This window comes from Dromaius novaehollandiae, chromosome 1 (genome assembly GCF_036370855.1).
Source record: "Dromaius novaehollandiae isolate bDroNov1 chromosome 1, bDroNov1.hap1, whole genome shotgun sequence".
Classification (NCBI taxonomy): domain Eukaryota; kingdom Metazoa; phylum Chordata; class Aves; order Casuariiformes; family Dromaiidae; genus Dromaius; species Dromaius novaehollandiae.
The window spans coordinates 34,919,125-34,937,064 of NC_088098.1; the positions used below are offsets into that span (position 1 = coordinate 34,919,125).

The 17,940-nt window shown below is 39.6% G+C and overlaps 1 protein-coding gene across 14 annotated transcripts in view; it reads right to left on the reverse strand.

Annotated features, from left to right (window-relative positions):
* Positions 1 to 17,940, reverse strand: part of GRIP1 (glutamate receptor interacting protein 1) — a 342,714-nt gene that overhangs the window by 9,901 nt on the left and 314,873 nt on the right. For 9 of the 14 annotated variants that reach the window (XM_064508773.1, XM_064508755.1, XM_064508777.1 and 6 more), the window contains 7 exons: positions 14,220 to 14,397; positions 13,024 to 13,163; positions 12,668 to 12,853; positions 7,774 to 7,930; positions 5,823 to 6,023; positions 3,122 to 3,233; positions 298 to 531 (listed from right to left, as the gene is read on the reverse strand). In XM_064508773.1, coding sequence (XP_064364843.1) covers positions 298 to 531; positions 3,122 to 3,233; positions 5,823 to 6,023; positions 7,774 to 7,930; positions 12,668 to 12,853; positions 13,024 to 13,163; positions 14,220 to 14,397 — 1,208 coding nt within the window. Of the gene's footprint in view, positions 1 to 297; positions 532 to 3,121; positions 3,234 to 5,822; positions 6,024 to 7,773; positions 7,931 to 12,667; positions 12,854 to 13,023; positions 13,164 to 14,219; positions 14,398 to 17,940 lie in introns of those variants that run through there. The other 5 variants (XM_064508763.1, XM_064508760.1, XM_064508746.1 and 2 more) reach the window with 2 other exon arrangements.

Genomic DNA, 17,940 nt, shown 5'->3' on the forward strand with positions numbered 1-17,940 from the left:
ATTTGGCAGAGATAAGTTATTGCTATTGTCAATTCAAATTACCAGTGGATCCTCCTTGCAAAAGAGCAGTCCCTTTTGAGGTTTTCTTGTAAAAGCAAACAGTAGATGAGGATATATCTTATTCAGTTTGTTTCCCCCATAAGAATATATCATTAATGTGTTTGTAAGAACTAATTTGCACGGCCCCAAAATTACATCTGTGGAGTCATTATAAAAAGTACTTACTGTACTGCCATATAATTAGATTCCCCATGCTGCATATATTATTTGAATATTGTCAGAAGAAAAATTACAAACCTTGTGTAACTCCACAGGAGTTGGTGACATGATTTCTTTCATTTCTTGCTTAATTTTTTTCAGAACCGTGGACTTTCTCCCCACATCTGATGGCAATGTGTTGCTACGAGTAGTTTGACTGTAATGTGGCCTTACAGTACTTCTTTCCTGGAAGCTGGCTTGTCTTCCCAGCTGGCTACGAGGTTGTGGGTTTTCCTGATTCAAACTCATTGTACTTCCTGACATAATTGTCGCCTAGAGCATTAATGAACAGGTTAATTTTTTAACACAGAACATAGGTTAAGTAAATGGTTAATGTATAGCGGTAGGAAAAACTTCTCTATTCTCTATTAAAACAATCACTCAGGGCACAGCAAAATGCAAGAGGATAGATGTTCAATCTGCTTGCAAATCACTATAAAATAAAGGACCACAACAAAACACAACAACAAAACCCCATGGGCAAAAGTTTCCAAATGACATTTTCAACTCAAATACTGAGCACTAAAGCAGCTATGCTTGGTAAGCTAGTCCCCTGGCAGACTGAAGAGCGTATAGTATAACTGCTTATTTTTAGAATATTTTGCATGTAAATATAGTGACATCTAAGTTGTGGCATATCTGCATTTGTTGGAATTGGATCTACATGAAGGCATTTACAACACAGAGTGAGTGTTCAAGGTAAAATAATGTGAGTCAGCAGGAGGTGAAGGCAACTCTAGAGTCAGCAGTGGCAGAGACAGTGGCCGGATACCTTCACAGGTCAGGAGAAAACTCAATGCAGATAATCACACTGCCTGAAAAGATACTTTGCATAACACTCCTGTTGCAAGAGCACCTGCCTTAGCTAGCCCTGACAATACTTCAGAGACTTAAACCCTGCCTCACGGCTAGTTTTAGTCTCAGTAAGAACAAACCTTTTTAGTTATGTGAAAGAAGCAACGGAGGGTAAAAGCTTCAAAGAAAATGACAAGTCATTTCATCCACTGGGTGGAATGGACTGACACAAAAAGTACTAGCACACAGGACAGAGACGCCTGCACTGCCAAGAATTTTGGCCCTGGGGAGTGTGAGTAAATGTGTTTCAGCATCGTCACTGTACGGCGGTACAGGCTGCTGCCAGCGGGGGACACTGAGGAAGGGAATTTCCTATTTATTCTCCCTGGTACCAATGGACAAGTCAAAAGGCCATAACCTGAACTCTGACTGGAAAAGGCAAAGGCTATCTGCTTAAAAATGAGAAGTGAAGGGGGAAAAATAAGGCAAAAATGGGCAAAGAAGTATTTGCTTCTGACTCGGATGACCATGTATGTCTAAGTCGTCCAGCTCCAGTACTACTTTTATTATGAGATAAAATATTGTAGCTTTTACAGTTTCTTTTGTGCTCAGGAAAGATGTATAGTACTGCCTGATGGTGCAGGAGCAGCAGGAGGACTTGGCAAACAATAGTTTTCTTTGCTGTTCGGCTGAAAACTTTGAAATGAAAAATGAGAAACAGTCCTCAACTATGCAATGGTACTGCACAAAATAGAGGCATTGCCACACTGAATGAAAGTCTTGCTTTCTTCTCAGAGTTGTGGTTCATGCTACAAGGTGATGCTGTAAATGACATAGCATCTACAATTCTGTATTTCACTTCTACAAAAAGTCGAGGAAAATTCAACATGTCGAAATGACTGAATTCTGGTCACCCTGAATTATCTATTTCCATATCCTTTTATCATGCTCTGAATAATGAAAACTGCAAGAGAAACCTACGGTACTTTGCCATATCTAACTATGGAATTAACCCAGCAAAACATCAATTTCTTCTCCTACATTTTTCTGGTTTGCAGTAACAAATACACGAGAATCACATTTTGCTACCATCCATGCAATACAGAAGCCATAAATCTGAGGATGTACAATTAATTTGAACTGAAAAAGTTTCACCCAGTTATGCCATTCACATTCCTCCTGGCTGCTAAAGGACTTCATATAACATAAAAATGAAAATGAGATTCTGCCAGTTTTGCAGCTCCAGGAATTTAAAAGAACATAAAAGAAAATATTTTTAGGACCTTCCATTTCACAGCTTTAAGTGTCCGTATAGTCTTAATTGTTACGATTAAAGAACTTAGAGAAAACGTGATTAGAAAAAGTAAAGACTCATAGACACTCTGTCTCTGTTCCCTTCTCCCCATCACGATCTAACACGAAGCGCGGTTAAATCTGCAATTAACTTCAGGATGAAATGCGAAAATTTGTTGCATAGTAAAGAAACTGCTATACAATGAACATTTTTCACATTGGCATCTTTTTTGCCGAGTGGTAAAATTATGGTTAAACATTTTGAAAAGATGATTTTCTTTTATGTTCATCTTAATTAAGTTTCTATTTAAGAGACAACCTCTAACATGCTAAGAAAAGCTGCGTAAAGCGGCTGTAAGAGAATGAAATGCATTGCTGCAGGAAAATTAGGCCCACTTAAAAAGTTCTGCACCATTTGCTGCCTGTGCAGACAGCATCAATGGTATGCACAGCAGAAGCTGCAAGTCAGAAGCTCTGGGGTGAACAAGTTTACATAATTTCAGCTACATTGTACAAAAGAAAATAGCTCTGGTTAGGGGCAGGGGAGGCAGCTGCACAAGCGAAAATATAAACGTAAAGGGTAGGTACCAAGAGAGTCATGTTTCTCAAACACAGACGCCTGTCAGCCTTGTCCTGTGGAGAGGGGTTAAAGCTTTTAAATGAATTGGTGTGATTAGTGCAAATTAAAAGAAAAAGAGAAAATAAAATGAATGTAAAACAAACCAAAACCATTGTATTTCTCTATAATTGGAAAGAAAGGTTAAGATTGTTCTACCTCTAGTTCCCTCAGAATTCCTGACTGGCCACAGGTCTCTAAATCCTCCAGAGCCTGAGACCAGAAATTTTCCTCCTGGTCAGCCTCGGTGTTATCATGGGTACCTGCAAAGCTAGATTTACAATGAGAGGTTAAAAGAGATGGATTTTTTTGCTGTGAAAGATACCATTTACACACGTGCCTGGCCAGAGATTGCAACCTGAACAACAGCGCATTACGGTAGGTTGGTGGGAGAGCCGCTGGCCAGGGAGGCTGGATGGACATGCACAGCGCACGGCAGACAGGGCTGCTCAGAAACCGGCCGTCGCTAGCAGCTGGCAGGATTCTGAGCCGTGTCTTATTCCGTGTGGAGATAAATGGATTCCAAGAACAATTTAATATACATTTCTTACTGGATTAAATCCGGGACATCTCTATGAAAATTAATGAACTAACCAGTAGCAGTGTGCAGACCTGCTCTGTGCAATGAAATATTTGTAATTACACCTTTCAACCTCATGGACTTCTCCCAGGAAATATGAAAAGAATCTTTCTTTTTGCAAACAGCATCTTGCAAATTTGCCTACTCCAAAGAGGTATCCTGGTACTTTCAGCTCATTCCTTCAGTCTAAGCTGCGTTTATCATGATCAGTTTAACTCCATCTGACTGCCATCATAAAAACTGTTTCAGTCACTTTATACACAAATACAGAGAAACTTTCAGGGATGCAACTCTTTTGCATGTAAGGTGAGGTCCCTGATATTTCATAAAAGCATTGAAGCCTTATTATTAGCACTTTGAACAAAATGTTAGTGACAGTGAGGCTTAGGAAAGATGCCCAGCAAGAGAGGTGTGATAACAAATGCCAGTTATGGGCTGCAGAAACACAACCCAAAATGACACCATCACCGTGTATGCGTGGGGAGGAACAGGATTTTTTTGCTGTCTTAGCAAGGGGAATCGGCTCAATGAGGGTTCACACAAGCATCAGAGTTGCTGCAAGGAGGGAGCTGATCATGTGGAAGGCAAAGGGGAAGGATGAGGCAAGGAAAGAATGAGAGTTCGCCCTTCTGTGTGGCAGCAAGCTGCTACTTTGGAGCAGCTGCCCACAGACTGCAGCTAGATAACAGCATATAAATAGAGCAAACACCATTATGGAAGCATCTGAGGCCTTGCTTGACAAACAATGTATTACTGAGAATAGCATGAATGTAACACTGTTAACATAACAGCTTTCAAATAGGGGGATTGCCCAGCACAACAGAGGACAGCTCGAATGCTTCACGCACGATACTCTGCCTCGGAGATGCTTTCTTACAGTTACGGTCAGTCAAGCAGACAACGGTCAGCCATTTCAATCTCTCTTTGCAACGATTCTCCATCTAGCGTCAGTGTCTCTTCTAAGATACCGCAATAGACACAGCGATGGTGAGAATACCTACTCAGATCACAGGTGCAATTCCTCCCAGGCAAGATAAGAAAGTATTTAAAACAGGATTTTAGAAAGATCCTTGACTTCGGAAATCAGCTCTTTCCGTAAACCGAGGTAGTTATTTTAATAGCCAATACTGAACATAGACAAATTTATCTAAATCAACACCTTTCTATATACTATAGGCTAATATTAAAACATAAAATGGGGCTTGTGTTAATGAACAGGATTATTTGAGGCAACTGTCTGTGACAGCAAGGACTGGATTTCCTAAGATAAGAGCTCCATTCCTTCTCTGACTCCTATGAAACCTGAAATCATGATCCCTGCAAGTCTCGACCTCTTTACAGCTGGAGCAATTCCTCTTCCTGCCCTCATCTCTTCTTTCCCCTTTTCTCCAAATCATGTCTGTTGGTGTGTAAAATGCTCAACTTTCGCATCTCCATTACAGCCACATTAATAAAACAAGTCGTAGCTGAGCTATCAGAAAAAAAGAGGTTCCAAAGTATTGTGTCACGTGAAATATTCTGTTTGACCTGTAGTGAATATATTTGGTTTTCTGATGCTCACTGAAAAAGCCATCAAAAATTTAGATTCACAAAACTGCTAAAGGAGAGGTAGTGGGGCAGTTTTGGAGATACAAGGGCCTATGATTTCGTTCTTGTTGCTGTATGAGAGCCATTTTTTTTCACCGGGAGACTACAGCATGCTCTACGATCTGGCAGACTCATTCTTTTTTGTTGGCAATGTTTTAACATGGAAAAATTTTCCCTGGAGCAGGAACTAGAACCCACTTGTCCTACCTGCCAGCGGTAGGTAAATTTAGGCTACAGAGTGGTTTATGCTCTCTGGTTTCACTCCTACACAGCAGGAAGGTTTTGGGCTTGCAGCTGTGCAGTCTTTCAGCTAGGGTGTACCTTTGGCAGGTAGAAAGGATGGCTCAAATCCCCTTAGCCAGATGAGAGTTGCTAGCCTTTGGCTAGAAAATGGGACTTGATTCTATCATCTTATGCTACCAGGACAATGTGCCCCTGAAAAAAGCAGCTTCTAGCTCCTTTCGAAATTACTGGGCAAATTGGACTCAAATTCTTGAAGGAACCAAATACCTGACTTGGCAATTGAAATTTCACTGTCACTCACTGGCATGTTAGTGATGTATTTTCTGTACCCTGTTTTTCTCCTTTTTCTCATTTCAACTGTTTTTTCCTCTCTTTCCTTCCCCCCTCTCCTCCCCCCTCCCCAGCCCATCCCGGTTGGATGTTGATCCTGTGCACTCTTGGTTTGCCTACCTGGAAGTATTCCACTCTTCCAGCTGTCCCCCACCTTTCCTTTGCCCGCCAGAGGCACCTTTCCACTGCTTGCCCTCTTTCTTCACACTCCTGGTGCTCTCGCCCCCTGATCTTTCTACAGAAGTTTGCTTTAAATGGTTTTCTTGATTCTCTCCCAATGTCTCAGCCTCCTTCTGTTGCCACATATTCTTGGAAGCTGTGCTACACAAAATAAAGGTAAGAAAAATTACTTTTTAGTGCTAGAGAAGAAGACAGCATGCTTAGCTGGAGGCAGAGAAGAGACAACTCTCAGGAGATCCCTCTGACAGGCTGCAAGAACAGGCATGCCCTTCTCAAATACTCCAGCACTTGGTATAGGAGCACCATCAGTTGTGTTTGGCATAATCCATTTTACAGATACTGTGTTCAGTTAGACATCATTTTCATTTATGCTGTACATCTCAGGTGTAATCACACTGGGAAGTAGAACAAAACTCTTTAATGGGCATACTTTCTATTGAATTCTGCTTTAAAATGGGAGTACAATAGATGCTTTTTATTTTCAGAAAATTCTGTATTTTTTCATGTAGCTTCCTAGTTCATTGCTAATCAACTTTTTCAGCCTATAGCTTATGTAGCTCCAAAACAGTTGGTGTTTTGGAATCTATGGCTGCATATTGTTTGAGAAGCTAAATATGGGCTTGAACTGTGGATAAAAATACTGCTGTTAAACTAAAGATATTAACTTATTAAGAACAGGAAGTATGAGGAAAACTATGATAATTTCCTTTATTAACTACTGTCCACTTTAGCTTGTGAAATCTTTTACTATGCTTCTGGTCAGTAGGAACCAAAGGAGCTGGATAAGGACTGAGCCCAGATACTTGCCCAGATCTCAGGTAACATCTTGCCAGACTTTGCTGAAAAAATACCACTGGGCAATCTGCTGCATCAGAGGATTTGTCATTCAGCTTCTGAAGAGCAGCACTGTCATCTAAACCCTTTCCTGATTTGCATTTCCAACCCAATAGACCAGACTTTATGGATACACTTATCCAATGCATTTATACAGGAACCAGAAAGGTTTTCTTCAGTATTAAACTTGAATTTGTCACTGACTGGGATTCCAGGCTCATTGGGCCATCACACCAAGAAACTGTGGTGCTAATGAAGCACACACATGCCTGCAAGGTCTGAGGACAGGTACGAAAAGCACTGAAATCTTTTAAAATGTGATGTTTATCTTCCCTCGTCCGAGGAAGAACTGTTCTTTGGCAGGAACTACCCAGGTCTCCACAGTTGTTCCATTGTTGGATGATCCTTTGAGTAAGAATTTTTGGCTTTTTGGATCTTTCATTATCTCCAAGCATTTTCCCCTCAGGAAGCTCCTACTTTTGCCTGCACATAAATTCACTGAAGAGCACATTTACTTCTCAGAAGAGGAGGAATGTATGGCAAACTATTATAGCTTTGGACAAGACATTTTTACCTGGCTTGCTTTGCTCTTCAACTGAATCACTGCAGAGGTTTCAAACATAAATGGAAGAAGACTGGAATTTCTGCTTCTTTGTCCACACCAAAATGAAGATGAGAGATGACCATGCTGGCTATCTTTGGCCTCTTTATTTATAGGGTTTTTTTTGGGGGGGTGGAAAATAGAGCAAAATTTTTTTTGAAGCTTATCCAGGAGAAAGGTCCAATTTTTTTGGTTTATTCTGAAGAAATAAATGCTGTATTTTTTTTATCTGAAGTAACTCAAACATCTTGCTTTTGGCATTATAATCTTCCATAAATGTCACTAATCTACCCTAATAAGTTTCATGAACTATAAATGCTATGTATCTCATATTTAAAGGAAGAGCTGTTACAGCTGGCTTAGAAAAATATAATTTCATTCCAGACAGCAAGTGTTCACTTTTGAAGCATGGCTGCAGCTGCAAATCAGAAAATGGAAACTTACACATAAACTTACCCACTTGCTGTAGATCGGTCCCATTCATCATCACTCAAACCTGTGTCATGAAATGGGTGGTTTCGTGGTCTACTTGGAGGGGACAAACTGCCCCTCTGTTTAGGACTCCTCCATTCATAGGTATTGAAGTTGTATCCTGAAGCCTGATAGCTGGTTCCTAAAAAGATGAATTATATATTTATGGCACTGTATGTGTTGTAACGACAGAAAGTCACATCTTCAGAGCTGGTTTCTCTAGGACTTGCATATTGACTCATAAATGCTACTTATTTTTTTCAGAAGCAGTCAGATATTTAGAAGAATAAATGACGCAAATTATACCCTAAATTAGCTGTGCTCTGAGAGCTTCTCCTGTGAAAGTCACTTGAAAATCAAATCTTAAATATCTCCAACGCCGTTTTCCTACCCTTTGTATCTCAGCTGCTCCTGATATTTTGTGCTGGACATTTTCAGAATTTTCTGTTTCCAATTTGACATAATATATGGAATATCAGTGAAAAAATCGTGTATGTTGAAATTAACATGTCCAACATTAAATATAATCTATTAAGGAAAATGTGCTTCAGACCTATTAAAAGAGAGTTTTTGAGGATGTATTGAAAAAAAAAAACCCTTGACTTTTTAGGTGACTAACAACAAAATTTTTTCTGCCTGTTGGTGACTTATGCAAATTTGGAAGCAGTGCAGCTAAAAACTAGTGTCATCTAACAGCTAAAGAAAAACAACTTTGCAATGATACAGTCATCTCGATCTAGGTCAGGGGCAAGAATATGAGAATAGCTGGCCTCAATCATGCAAAAGCTTAACACACAGATTATGCAAAGGACGTCTGCAGGGAGTTCAGCGTTCTGCTGTGCCACGTGTCTCTTCTTGAAGCCTGAGGTGTGCTGCAGAGACGGTTTGAAAGAGCGATAGTTCCCTGTACTCTACATGTCTAAATATAACACTTCTAATCCCAAATATTATGTTTTTTGGGCTATCATCTGTGCCTTTGTGGCATTTCTTGATGGTTGCAAGCACTGGATGTACAGGAAACTCAGCTCTACTGTGGCCAAGCGGAGTTTGGGCGTTAGGCCATTACGATGTCCAGGAGATGGGGGGCGAGCATCCTCTGCATCCAAAGTTTACTCAGTCACTCTATTCAAGTGGACATCTGAGGAAGACACTCTCTGTGATCTTTGCACTCGACCACTCTTCTAGATTTCAGAATTGTGTGTTTGATGTCCCATTATTTTTTTTTCCTAAAAGAAGCAAAATGTGACCACTTTTCTGTAAGAAATGTGTTAGGTGCACTGTTGCACAAAATAAATTTAACTGCATAGAGCATCCTCTGCTTGGTAAGGGAAATGGAACAGCACGGTGCAACATGTCCTGGCACATTATCAGACTAATCTGTTTTGTCCCTTGACCAAAGTAACAGCATGCAATGTTAATTCTAACAAGGAGAGCTATCACTGTACATTTAAATATGATTGAAACCTACTGGTTAGAACCAGATAATAAAAAGTCCTATCTAAATAGTTTAGGTTAACATTTAAAAATAATCAGATCACTGGGATTCAGTTTAAAATGCCAATGCCAGTAATAGTTATAGCTGCTTTTTCAGGATTGCTGGCATTCATAATGCAGCTTTTATTTCAGACACACAGAGTGCTTTACAAACAGTGCAAGTTAGTGTAAAACTGACATGCATGAGCCGTTTACCATAGGTGGGAAACTGCAGCATACACATGTGAAGTATTTTGTCAATGGCGAATTGATCTTTTCCAACAGAAATTTCTTTTTCCTGTAACAAATCTGCAATGAGGACTATCACCCTTTGAAGCTGTAATCTAACCACAACAGCAGATGTGCAGGTGTAGCCAAAATCTCTGACCAGTGCTACAGCTCCGTTGAGCTCTCGAGAAGAGGTGCTGGTGGGAGATGTGTGGCACAGGGAGCCAGTTCCTGCTCTGACTGGAGAGACTGTACACGATACTACTTACCCATATTATGGCTACCTAGATGCAAAAGTCAGCATGGTGCAGAGACGCCTCAGTGAGCATTAACTGGATTAATCTCACAAAGGGAAGGAGGGCGGCTGTCTCAGCACCGCTGAGGCCAGGACTCATCTGTACAGGCGAGGACTGTGCAATCACAGCCCTGCGCTGCTCCGCGTGGCTGCTCTGCCCTGCAAAAGGCCAACACGGGAATCCACGGACCGGGCCCCTTTGTCAAAAGGGGACTTGCGCTTAGCAGAGCTACTGCAAACCCCAGGCTTTTCCCTGGGGCTCTAAGACATGAGGAAAGGCCTGGCTCACAATAAAGCACACATGCCTGGGACCAATGTACACCCTTGGAAAGCCAACCTTGCGGAAAGCGAGTTCTCTGTCACTCATTTCCAAATGTTTCCAGGCTGTGTAAGCACCATTGGGCAGCCTTGATAGCTGGAGCATTTAGTGCTGCATGGTTTTATCATACAAGCAACTTTGATATTAGTTCAATAGTACTTCTTAAATTTAATTAAGTGCAATCTGGATTCCAGCTAAGAGCCTGACACAGTCTGGTTTCCAAGTGATGTACCAAGAAGAACATATGGATTGATTGATGTTGGGGGATTCTGCAAAGTAAAACCCAGTACTGTGGAGCTGCTGTACATTTGTTTGATTTTGACCCATTTCTTTTCTAGTCTCTGTAGGTGGAGTTCTCTGATGTGCATGTTGGATTAGGAAGCTCTATTTTGCTGATGACTAACAAATATCACTACTGTCACCTCTCTAATGAGGGCAATTCACTTCAATAAATCAGTTGAAACCTATCTATCATCTCCCTCAAATCCCATGTAACTAGAGAGTTACATCCTTTTCCCCAGCTAACTGGCAGATACTAATTCACAAGTTCTAGGAAGGGTTTTGGCTGTGAAAATGTGAATGCTGTGTGGAGAGGGCTCCCAATTAATAAGGCAGCCACATTAGACACAGGTGCAGTATGTGGTGTTAATTCAGGTAGAAGAGAAAAGATTCCTCACCAGCATTAAACTAGTAACTAATAGGATAAAGCATTATCTGGTGCTCCAGAAACATTCCCCAAACCCTTCAATTTGCTTAGTCTGTGCTTATGCCAAGAAAGGTTTGGAGAGAAGCCAAGCTTGACTTGGCAGGTCAACACAGAATGAACTTTAATAGAAATGTGGGTCACATTAGTACCATGGCAAGGGATAAGGCACAAATTCAACTAAACTCAGGCTGTTTAACAGAAGTGGCATGTACTCAGCCAAGTCTGGGCTGATTTTTTTTTAAGACAGTTAAAGAAGACCAGTTTTGAGATAGATACTGGTTTAGTGGCGGTAGTTTGTTCACAGAGTGTAAATGATCAGGACTTAGGAAAGTTCTCTGGGCCTCAACCACTTCCACAGCTGAGTAGATTTGCTCTAAATACCATTGATCACACAGGAAACAGTTATCATTCTGGCACTTTCTCAGCAGTACTTCTCCTTTACTTTTAAAAATCAGAAGAAAACCTAACATGATTTATTTTCATCAGCTGACCAAACTGGCTAAGAACAGAAAAGGGAACAAATTCATCCCAACTGTAACTCCAGTGAGATACATATTATATAGGGGGAGTTTAACTCAGTACATTGACTATCAAAGAAAATGTAATACATAACAGTAAGGTAGAAGTAAAATGTAGAAAAAAGGAGTTATAATTAAATCTATTGAGACTGTCTTGTTTAAAGAAAAGTTGGTACCAACGTATAAGCAGTAAAGGTAAGAAATATTTAAAAATTAAACAACTAAAAAAGCTGGCCATTAGCAGTGACATCAGCCACTTTCTGATTTCATGTAGATCAGCAGGTTTCAAAAGATTTCCAGAAGAAAAGTGCCAGTGTTTCATTGAGCAGACACATTAAAGAAAAGCAATGAACGTAATCAGCACAGAACTTCAGCGTATAGGGGCATCTGCTGGGCAGAGCTTCAGTTCTGTGTGAGGGTACAACTCAGCCCGCTGTGAGCCCATGCTCCTGCAAGGCAACGGACAGAAATGGAAAGACAAAGATAGAGCTGGAAGAATATATGAAGCCAGAGCAAGTGAGAAAAAATTATCTAAGGTAAGGATCTATCTCTTCAAATATCTACAAGGTACGGGACACACCCGCATTACTATGGAAATAATCATTTTAAAAAGGGTTAAATAAAACACTTGAGCTGTTCGGAAGCTACTTTTCTTGTTATCTAAAATATTACAAGATGTCTGTATCCCCCACTGTCTAAATAAATCTTCTGTCTTAACCTATATGAACTAAAATGAAATTATTTGAAAATCCTATTAAACAAGAGTCAAACAGAAGTGTGAAAGTTAGCGTTAATTAAAATCATCTCTTTAAACAGAAGGACAGCTTTTGATGGCTGAGAGGTAGACATTAATGTTGCAGGAATAAGGAAGAAGCATAAGATTAACAAATCATAGGTAATGTATGATGTTCCCCCTTCAGCAGTTTAAAATAAATCTTTTCTGTGTCAGTTAAAAATTACTGCAAAAGGGCATCAAATGCTCAAATTCATGAAAATCTTCAGTATGTTCTCTGCCTTGCATTAATCTACATTTGAAGGATAAACTCATTTAGTTGTGGATAAGCTATGGGCTGGGCTATTCAGATGTCAGTAAAGCTAACAAACGTCTGTAATGCATTAAGAAATACTTCATAACACACCACATTGTCATAAAAGAATGAATCTGAGGCCAGACAAGTGTAAGAAATTATGCTGCCTGGCAAAGTGTGTAGTCATAATGAGACACCAGCACACTACAAAGTTTAAAGCTGGTACAGGTGAGATTCTCTTTAAGGCAAAGGAAGGTCAGCTATGAAGGCAGTAATTTCTGCTTTAAACACTGGTTACATTCTTGATAGTACCTTGACTTCCAAAGCTGGTGTCAATACCAGAGCCATCCCACGACTCTACTGCGCTGTCAATGCTTGGGACTGTAGTGGAATAGATGTCTGAGAGTTTGCCAGATTTCTGTGCAGTAGCAGTCTCATCTTCTGCATCACTCAGTTCACTTATGTGACCAGGGACAGAAAATTTCTTGGGACTGGTTGCTGAATAGGATTACAAAAAAGAAGCGAGGGGGTAGTCATAGCTTTACTACAGTTTGAAGAACATGCTTTTCACTACTTACATGACATTTTGTCCAGGGATGGCCTAAATGCTTGTTAATGTATAGAAACACACTCATTAAAGAGCACTTATGCTACTTTGCCACACTCACCATCTGTCTGCTTCTTGATTTTCAAGGTGACAGTTTCTCCCGCCATCTGTAATAAATGAATGGCTTCACTCAAAGGTTTTCCTTTCAGGCTGCTGCTATTTATTGCTAGGATTCTGTCTCCTATGTGAATTGCCCCAGTCCTACAGCAAGAGAGATGTAAAACAGTGAAAAGAGGAGCATAAAAAGCAACAAAGACAGCTTCTCTGCCTATTTGGACACATGAAAGTGTCCCTTGCTTCCTTTCATTTTGCATTTACGTCTGTGTTAAAGAGTACTTCTATTGTTAGCCATGCTTAAAGCAAGTCACCTTTCTTGTAGTGACAATAGCAGAGCTGAAGCATGGAAATGCAGATTTCTGCTTTACTGCAGTAGTTGAGTTAATCACCTATCGATGATATTCATTGCTCCCATCTTTTAAACTGTAATCTCAGACAGCCCAATGAATTCTGAAATAAATACAATGTTTCTAGAAGTCTTGCAACAGAACAGATAATGGCAACATGAGCAAGTAACTAGCTATTTTACCAGTGTGGCTTTCAGGATGGATCATATCAAGGGAAGAAAAGCAATACACTGTGTAAATGTACCATTCATCCTGGCTGTGCACATTATCATGCTTTGTGTTCTGCATGTTCTCTCTGAAACCACCACCAAAGGTACAAGTTGCATTATACTCTATACATTTAAAAATGACAGGTGATAGCTACAACTTAATATTGGCATTATTCTATCACTTACTATGAGGAGCATTTCTACTCCTTGGGTAAGGCTAACTATGGTGTATATAACTCCACATACAGATGCAGTGTGCGTATATGATGAGTGGCATGTTTTCAGACAAGCTTAAACACCTAAAGTCTTTTCTCTACCTATTCTACTGTACAAAGCTACAGATTTTAAAAGGCTGCTAAAATGTTCCTGTGACTGAGCAGTTTGATGGACTGCTCTTTCCTTGGTGATTTATGGTAAGGACCACACTCCTTTGCTGTGTTTGGTACACCGTGTTTAAGAACATCCTGTTAAAATATCCTGAACTTGGCAATGATCATAAAATGACAAAAAAGACTGTAAACTCCTATTTGGAAGAATAAAAAAAAAATACTGCTAAACCACGAAAATTAGTATGCTCATGTGAACAAAAGAAATCTCAATCTTGACAAAAAGAATGCTTCATAATAATTTGTTTTCCAATTTACCTTTCAGCTAATCCTCCTTTCGTAAGGCTGGAAATGATTATGGGATCAAAGGGCTCTTCAGTACCAGAGATTGTAATTCCAAGAGGCCCACCGTAGCGCTTGAGCTCAACAGTATAAATAATTGCTCCAGAGCTCTCCTGTTCATCTGCAATAAATGCCAAGGGGATGCAATTGGTTTCTTATGAAAGAGGGAATGAAAAAAATAACACATTCAGACTAGTGATGGGTAATCAAACAACATTTTCAAAGGATTACATTTCAGATATACCTCTTAATCATATTATACTGCTTTATTTTCAAAAACAAATCTCTCTCATGCAATCTCTTTCTATTGCCAAGCCTGATTATATTGAAATCAACAGCAAAACTCCCCTCATTCTAGTAGGACTGAATTTTACTCTGTTCAAAATCTTGATAGTTACTTGCTATTAAAATGTAACTTCAGGATAATTTATTAGACAAGAGACATGTTACCACTATTGTATAAATACAACTATTTTTCTGTTCCTCAACCTAAATGGAGGGCATTTAAAACCAAGGAGAATTTGAAAGTTTCAAAAGCAAACTTACTTAGAACAACAGTGGGAAAAGTCAGAAGTCATCATATGATGAACAGCTGTTTTACTGAGAAAACCTGGAATATATCCCATGTTTCTGATGGACAAGTTTTGAGTTTTCATTACAGAGGTAATCAAAAATAGCTTCTGAATTCTGTGTTTATCAACTAAGCTAAACAATAACTGCATTAGTTTTGATTCCATTTGCATTATTTTGAAATCTTGGTCTCACCAAACTACCACCAGAAATGGAGAAGAATTGCATGAATGGCTAAGTTAAATGCAATTTATTTTTCCTTAAACAATACCTTAGCAGGTGTTGCAGCAAAAAGAAAGGCTGCTGTATTAATACAGTGCATGCTCTTTACATATTATCCAGAAGTATCACAGCAGGAGAGCAACCAACTGTAACATCTTTCAGTTGTGAGGGGGTATTTTAAAGTTTTAAATGTCAGATTTCTCCTCAGATCAAAATAACAAATGCTCCATTGCCCATCTTATGGTATTGGTATTCAGCCAGGGTGTCTGGGCTGACAGGCAACTTTTCCTAGATCTTTGGGTAATGACATTTTGAATGGCTCAACAAGTGCAGAAAATACCTAGGATGACTATTTAGCAAATGCTGCTAGCACTAACCTGAGACAAGTCAGGAAATCCAAATGTTCCCAATTTTGCTCAAGTAGTATAATTTTAAAAGGAAAAAAGAAACCTGCATCACCAGCAAAGGTTTAAAGAATTGCTTTCTTCTAATGTTGAACATGGTACTTTAGCAGGGATGGGGAGACATTACTATCTTTTAAGCTATTTTCTCTCTTTCCAATCTACAGAGAACTGAAGTTTATAGCTTCCTCGTACCTCTGCTCTCTCCTATTTCCTACTTGCTATCCACATAAAGGAAATCATATACATTTAAAATGAAAGGCGAGAAGAAGAATTAGCTGTACTCATGCAGCAAGGGACACTAGGTCTTTCACACCTCGTGCTGATCTCGGATTCCTACTCGGGACATCGTCAACACTGTCTTGGCCCTTGACACAGTTCACACAGACTATGCTTTATCTGCCACACTGTTTCCAAAAAATGTCCCAGACCCTGCTGGAGCCACTGATGAGCATACAGTGGGCCAGCAAGGAAGCTGCCACTGTACAGCAGAAAGAGTGGCAGTTCTTGGCTGCTTGTTAGACCAATTATGGATCAACAATAAATCCTTCAACATCTAACTGATAATATTTACATAGATAGTTGTGGCATTCACACTAATGCACTTCAACACTAATGCAGCACTTCAACAGAACAATGTAAAGTAAACTGCCAAACTAATTGAAAATGCAATAGCTGGTCTTTGCTAAGTGTCGACACAATACTGATGTTTCTCCATTAACAATGGTAAGTGAGTAAGAAGATATTAATCATGCAGCAGCCCTGCCACATTAAAGTTGAAAGTTTATAGATCTCAGTGAATGACTGAAAAGGAAACTGGCACATTATGTGTTTCTAGTTAGCAAAATTAATGATAGAATGCAACAAATGTCAAATTGCTACATTATTATCTTCAGTGTTTCGCCAGGCAGCAGGAAGGCTTGCTATTCAAGAACATATGTGGCCTGAATTCGCAATGAAAGGCAGTTTTGCCATGAAAGCTAAGAACTCTGGTATTTTTAAAAGGGTGGCAGCCATTAGGTTAACCAGGAGATAAAATTAGCCTCAGAATGGGAAGCCATCAGGAGAAAAAAGGAGAACAGTACTTTCTGCTGAAAACATTATTTCCATCTGCGGAAGGCATGTAATCGAATTATCACATGTTTTAGGGTCTCATGTTTTGTGAGATTTTCCTTTTTTCTTTTCTCATAGTAATGGAATTGTGGGTAATTCTTGGAAACTACATTTAATAAAAGTAGATCCTCTGTGCTGCAATGCCTCTGTTCTGTCTACTGGTCTCTTGCCTTTCAGAGTAATATGCCATCAATACAGACTAAAGTGCAAAGCCTGAGAGAGCACTTGACATGTATTGCTCTGCTACTGACTGTGCTTGCAGGTTTGGCTATAAGGAACACAGCTTTGAGCTATATACAACTGTCTGGCACAAGGAGGAATAGGAGAGAGAGCAGAGGAAGGAAAAAAAGAAGGCTGAAGGAACAGCTAGAAGAAGCTAAAAATACATGAAAATAAATATCAAAAGAAAGAGTTTGAAAGACAGAGAGGGAATGAGAACCTAGGGAGGCAGAAACCCCACCTCCCTGCCCTGCCCTCTTCAAAAAAGGATGTCATGAGAGGTTAAAGAAGTTAAAATCTTAATCTCATTCTGTAATTTAGAAATTGTTTTGGAGTGCTCCACATCTACTCATCTATTAGCATCAGGCTTTTCTTGTGGAATTTATTAATGATTTGTGCTGTTAAGTTAAAGAAACTTTTGTGAGAAAAATCAGTCAGGCATTCATAACTGGCAAATATAATTAATTAATTAATTAATTAATTAATATTATTTGTAAGACACGTGTTTTGCTCAGTTTTATAAAGCAGCTGTCAGTCAGGTGTCCTTTGGATGTACAGCCCGAGGCCTGTGAGGCCAGTCTTTGTCCAAGATGCCCCAATTATACTTAGCAAATACCAGCTCATCACCTGCTGGGGCCTAACCACAATATCCACGCCCACAATAACCATTCACCTTGCTGGATCAAAACTTATTTCTGAAAGCCAACTTTCACAAGGTGCTAAATACGTCCACCTTTGCCTTGTATTGATTATACCGAGGAAATATTTTCTGTTTGCTTTCAGAAGTAGAAAAGATTTGTCTCAATTAAAAGTATTGTAGTGCAATTCTAACCACGATTTCAACAGTTATACTTGATTAATCTTTTTAAATAATAAGGTGCAACAGGCAGTGCCTTTTTGCTGTGAGATTGCGTAGAGCTTAAGACAAGCGAATCTGCAACTCCTGCCTTTATGTAATATCATAATATAAATAGCAGTAATAATGGCAGTTATAATTATCTCACTTCCTTTGTCACTAGAATGGACAACAGAACTTGCTTTATTATCTCCAGGTAAAATTTTGCTTCTATGGAATCCGTAATTGGGAAGAAGCAGGAATACTAATAGCTGTAAGTGTGCAAAATGAGGGCAGTTTCAATACATCCACTAGGCTGATCATATGCTGCTCGCCC